The 6032-nt window shown below is 42.2% G+C and overlaps 1 protein-coding gene and 2 non-coding genes across 3 annotated transcripts; all 3 read right to left on the bottom strand.

The window, feature by feature from the left end:
• TPT1 (tumor protein, translationally-controlled 1) lies at positions 1-5138 on the bottom strand. Its single transcript, XM_075199733.1, has 6 exons — positions 4987-5138; positions 3096-3163; positions 2738-2925; positions 1431-1536; positions 1206-1322; positions 1-202 (listed from the first exon to the last, which is right to left on the bottom strand). Exons 1-6 carry the CDS (start codon positions 5012-5014, stop codon positions 200-202), a joined length of 510 nt encoding a protein of 169 aa, XP_075055834.1. The 5' UTR covers positions 5015-5138; the 3' UTR covers positions 1-199.
• LOC142141863 (small nucleolar RNA SNORA31) lies at positions 287-417 on the bottom strand. The gene has a single exon (XR_012688897.1). It is a non-coding gene; the product is annotated as a small nucleolar RNA SNORA31 (small nucleolar RNA).
• On the bottom strand, positions 3524-3654 carry LOC142141862 (small nucleolar RNA SNORA31). Its single transcript, XR_012688896.1, has one exon. It is a non-coding gene; the product is annotated as a small nucleolar RNA SNORA31 (small nucleolar RNA).
• Positions 5139-6032: the final 894 nt, after the last annotated feature.

Below are 6032 nucleotides of genomic sequence, written 5' to 3'. Positions count from 1 at the left end.
TAAAGTGGAGTACAATGACTTTATTTGGACTAAATGACAAGAGTTTAAAATGCCTCCACTCCAATAATTTAAGGTCAAAAGAAATGAAGCTCAATGATAACAGTCCAGTTTGAGTCGGTCTTAAGACTTTGCTTAATCCTGGTGTTGTATGGATGGGTGAAGCAGCAGCAGTTGGTTATGACAGATGATCCAAATTCCATTACTGCAAATAAAAAAAACAAAACAATGTAGAACCCATATAAGGAACCACAGAAAGAAATTCAGTATGCAGAGGAGACTTTCTCAAACATGTGTTCCTCTCTTCAATCTGTTAAGCCACAGTTTGACAGACAGAAAGCGCAAGGAAAAGTTTGTCTAGCATCTCAGTGCAAACCAAAGAGCTACAGTATGAGGCTTATGGTCTATCAATAGATGCATTAAATCTAATAGCATAGATTGTCTTATGTACATCACGTATCCCAATGACTGAAAATGTTATCCAAGTGTGCTATGATTGCTACACATTTATAGGAAAGGATGCTGGGAAGCATTATATCCAGGGTGGGATACCACTGTTAGTTTCCTTTGCCTTTCCACTTACTGCCATGCCAGAACACTCCCTTACGCTACAGACGACTGGAGCAAGCCAGTCAGTCACATGACGCGTGTAATAGCACTGAATATAAAAGGCAGTCATTTTTCATGCTTAAGAGACTTTACCTAAAGTGGAGGGTAATTACTCAGACTGGTCATAATATGAGTCTGTAGTTACAGCTTTATGTCTAATTGTGGGTGGAGCCATCCTTTAATTTGTAAAGAATTAAAGACCTTCATATTTCTGAAAGTGCAGCAAATTAAAGTGTCACAATTGGATGCAATGGATTACATTGCATTAAAATGTTAATTAAACCCCCGAATAATTAGGGTGAGAACACATTGCTGTGTGCCGACAAACAGATCAAGGCTCCCAGCAGCTAACAGCGGTGTTCAGCAATCTTTATTTGCAACTGCACTTAAAAAATTGTTTCAGGACAGTTGTTTGGATGGAAAACCCTAAACAGCAACAGATCTCAAATTAAAGTGGTTCCTTGGTGAAAAACAAAACAAACCCTTATGTAATTCTATGTTATTAGTTAATCCAGAGAATGATATGACAAGATCTGCTAGTTTATAAAACAAAGAAATAAAAGTGAAGTGTGATAACTAGCTAAAGAGTGTCAACTTACACATTTCTCAAGCTCCAGGCCATCCTTAAAGAAAACGAGGTAGGGAGTTAAACCATCTTCACGAAAATCCAACAATGCCACCATTCCATCTGGATTCATTGTCTCTCCTATGAAAAACTAAACCAAAACAGATTTGTTAGGAAGCTAAATTCCCTCTTTCAATAGTGTGCCTATATGCATCACAATTGTGTTAATATTGTACAAAACAAAGACAATCGAATTTACCTCATAATTTTTGAAGTCTGCAAGAATTTGTTTGACTTTCTCTGCAGCCCCAGTCATAAAAGGCTTTACTCTATCAGGGCATGTTTTCTCAAGATCAGCTTTGATTCTTTAAAAAGAGAAAATAAATTAAAATTAGCCAGATAGCCAAGTCCTCCGGAAAGTCTACATCTCCACAAAAAGATTGTGTGCTCAGACGTGAAAGTTGTTTCATAGGAACAGAGCCTCCAAAAGGTGTCCTAAGAGTCATCATTGTCACAATTAACAAATAAGTCACCAATATGTGCCACAAAAGTCTTATGCAGCACAGGAAATGCATTTGTAATCGTAATAGAAGGTATCTCAAGTTACAGAATGACTCATGCTTTGTTTCAAAAGTAATTTGATAAGCCGGAGAGAGCTAGAAATATGTAAACGCGAGATACTCCTGTTAAATTCAAGCTTGCTATTGCTAGCACCCCTACTGTTCATGAGAAGCTCACTCTCAGTCAACCAAGTTTCAGTATACAGAGCCAATTCAGTGCTTGCAGCTCCTAAACCAGATCCTTTAACACAACCACTTCTAACTCAAACATACCCGGCTCTAACTACAGCAGAAAAAAGTAGAAGTATTTTGTACAGAGGGCAAGTAATCATATTGGCGCATCGCTAGAAAAGCAATACTATCTTGAACATATCAAACTTGTCCCCTGAGCAAGACAAAGTGCTGGGATGACAGCCCCATCTCCAGTGTACCTCTAGAAGTATTAGTATAGACCCTACAAGATATTCAGCACCGTACACAGCTATTACTACTTTCACAACAGGGATCTATTGAGCAGAAAGCACACAACCAAGGCTTTCTGGAACAGCAGCTTTAACCACAGTAGCAGCTAGTGGTGCACAGCACTGAACATTAGATCTGTAAGACAAACGCATTCTAATAACTTATGCGAAGAGAACTGGAGCTTGATAAACAGTGGGGCGCAATCCTCTCTGGAGCAAAGTCTGGTTATGTGTTGGACAAAGACTGGTGTTATACAATGTCTCGAATGCAGGCGATTTATAATATCCTGGGCATTTGTTATAATTTTTCAATCAATTCTTTATTACGTTTATTTAAGGTATAATGCAGTTACTGGCCAATGTGAACACTTATATTTTTCCATGTTCATAAAATAGCCGGCTCCTGATATTTTTTCAGTCCTACTGTAATTGCAGTACCACTGAGGCAAGTCAAGCTTCCAGTCATTTATAGTGTACATAACAGACTGCAGTAAACAGTTACTGTAGAAAAAAGTGTGAAAAACCATTCAGGTCTTATTACTTACGACTTCATATAGTTCTTAATATACTGTTTGTAGGACTCCTTGGTGAAGACCGTTTGCTGAAGCTTATGGTTTAATATTATATCAATCCCTCTGACTGTTGTTGACTCTGATCCTTCATCCGCGCACTCTGCAGACGCATTTCCACCAATCAGAGCATCATCAATTGCACCTTCTTCTCTGGTGACCATCTAAGACAAGGTTCAGAAAATGTACACACTTCATTAAAAAACTAAAAGATAAAAGGCAACAAGCACTACAAGAGAAACAAAACACATGTAAAAACAAAAGTAGAAAGCAATAAGGTACAGTAGTACCAGTTTACTATTAATTTACAGTTTACCATGAGACACCAACTTACCTTCCCATCAACCTCAAAACACAGCCCATTGAGAGTTATTTTGTAGATGTCAGAGAACATTTCATCTCCTAAAATAAAAAAATAAAAATTAAACTTTTAAAGAACTGTACAAATAGTGCAAAATAGCTGCATAGTTGATGCCACACAGAATAAACACCCACCATTTTCAAAGTCCGCAACTGGACTATTCTATAAGACCCCTGATTGATGAAGTAGACTACATATGTAAGGGGGGAGGTTGGGGTGTTTTAATTCATCTCAAACACCTCCACGTTTTGCTTGAAATAATCCTAAGTTCTAAATAATTGATAGGGATGCAAAATTATTGAAGTTTTTCTTTTAAAAGAAACTGGCGTGTGGATTTTGTAGAGGCTTAAAACAGAAGTGGATATTAAAAATCTAATGAATGTTTCCAGAGAGTGTGTATAATATGTATTCCTATATTCAATCTGCTATGTCACAGAGTTCGACAGACAGAAAGCGCAAGGAAGTTTGTCTAGCATCTTAGTGCAAACCAGTAAGCTACAGTATGAGGCTTATGGTCTATCAATAGATGCATTGAAACCAACAGCATAGACTTATGTACATCAGTTATCCAAGCGTGCAAATCTCTAGCTACACATTGGTAGTAAAGGAACAGTACCAACTTTGATACCAATACACTGAATAATTCATTTCTCAAATTGGTGGGAGCTGCTGTGTGTCAGACGTTATTACCAAGAGCTTTGTAACAACAACAACATATACATAAACCGAAGGGGTCGGGAGAACCATAAACACGTAAATATGTTAGTTTAAAAATAAGTTGTAAGAAAACCCAATAGATGGGCAGCACTGTGGCCTAGTGGTTAGCACCTCTGCCTCACAGCACTGGGGTCACGAGTTAGATTCCCGACCATGACCTTATCTGTGTGGAGTTTGTATGTTCTCCCTGTGTTTGTGTGGGTTTCCTCCAGGTGCTCCGGTTTCTCCCACACTCCAAAAACATACTGGAAGTTTAATTGGCTGCATTCAAAAATTTACCCTAGTCTCTCCATCTCAGTCTGTCTGTGAGTGTCTATAGTAGGGAATTTAGACTATAAGCTCCAATGGGGCAGGTACTGAATGAGTTCTCTGCACAGCGCTGCGGAATTAGTGGCGCTATATAAATAAATGATGAGCTGCGCAAAAAGACAAAAGACTTTATTTACTAATTTCTGCATAGGGGCAGATAAAAAAATATAAAGTAACTATTTGCCGTCACCTCCCCCAGTAAGAGGCAGATGTAGGTCACAGTATATCAGGTAGGAGAACAAAGGAGCCCACAACCCGCACTAACGGCCGCTGACTCACTACATAATGTGTAACAGTCCTTCCATGAAGCGGCCGCTGCGCCCCGTGTGACGACACACACACAAGTAAAGCCAAACTTTTACACCGGATACTGTCCCGCCCTTCTGCCCTAATCTGCCCGGCAACACCCCTCCTCCCCGCAGGCGAAGCTTCCCGCCGATGACGCACTAGACAAGGGGCGAAACGTCACAATGGCGCCTCCTGCAGCTGGCATACCTCTAGCGACTACCAGCTGGAGCCGATACAAGCGTCCGGCGCCTGCCGGTGAGGGCGGGCGGCCGCTCACACACCCGGCAGCGGTCAGACAGGAGCGGGTGATAGGGCGCCCTCCTCGCCCGGCACAGCACGCGGGGTCTCCCCCTTCCACGCGCCCAGCCCGCGAGCCTGGAAGGTGCCGGAGAGCGCGGTAATAACGGCCACATGAGCTGGCTGGGAAGTGAGCGTCCCACACACACAAGATGGAGGGCCCTGTGCTGGACCCACAAACACCGCTACAGTTACAGTAAATCCGTGCGTAAAATAGTTATTTTAGCCTTGTAAGTACGGCCGGGCTACTCACCGGTGAGTTTATCTTTGTAGATGATCATGGCGGAGGGCTGGGGAGGTTGACGTCCCGGAGCAGTCTGCGGGCAGCTCAGTGCCGACGAAAGGTGGGGAGTAAAAAAGGAACGAGTCAGCGGCTCACTTGGTTGATATAGGGGCGGCACGGCCCTAGTGACGCCACTGGCGCATGCGCAGTGGGCTGTGGGGAGGCCCGCGTGCTGAGGTTAGGGGGCGCAGGACAGCACGCTGTGGTGTCGCCACCCCTTTGCGCTATTGCCGCGGCTGCTGGGATTCCTCACCATGGAGCGCCCTCTGTTGGTTAATGTGTGACATATACTTCTAATTTCTTGTTTTCTGAACATTTTACTTTGTGCTGCTTTTGAGCAGAAAATCATGTAATGGATGTCTTTGTGGCTATTGAGTTATATTATTGTAGATATTAGGCCTACCGGCTTCATTTGTTTACTGTGTAGTCCCGGTGAGCAAATTATCAATACATCCAATCCACCAGTTGAAGTGGAAATTTATAAATGGAAATATAGAATTCAATAGCTTTACAATGAACACAGTAGGAGAAGTGGCGGTATAGCATACACATTTGAGAATTAGCACACAGCTACAGCAAAAACAAAATTTTAATTTCTCATTTGTAAGGTGAAAAATAAATTCCATTAATATATAGTATAAAACATACTTGCCAACTCTTCCGGAATGTCCGGGAGACTCGCATTTCAGGTGAGTCTCACGGACTCCTGGGAGAGTGTGGTAATCTCCCGGATCTTCCCACTTCCTAGTGAAGTGTGCAGAATTAAGTCCAAAATGCTGTGATTCACAGGGAATCGCAGTGCTTGGCCCCGACCCCGCTGTAAAATGATGCGTTTTACGTCATTCCGTCACGGGGGTGGGGCCAAAATGACACGATTTTTGGAGCCCCGCCCCCTGCACGCCCACCTTCCCTGGCAGGCTTCCGGATCATACTTGCCATAAGTTGGCAAGTATGGTATAAAATTAGCAAAGCACACCACCAAAATCTTAAATTGTTCCAGCATTACAGGAAAGGTA

This window comes from Mixophyes fleayi, chromosome 2, assembly GCF_038048845.1.
Source record: "Mixophyes fleayi isolate aMixFle1 chromosome 2, aMixFle1.hap1, whole genome shotgun sequence".
Classification (NCBI taxonomy): Eukaryota; Metazoa; Chordata; class Amphibia; order Anura; family Limnodynastidae; genus Mixophyes; species Mixophyes fleayi.
The sequence above is the reverse complement of the archived record's forward strand: the minus strand, read 5'-3'. Positions and strand labels throughout refer to the sequence as shown.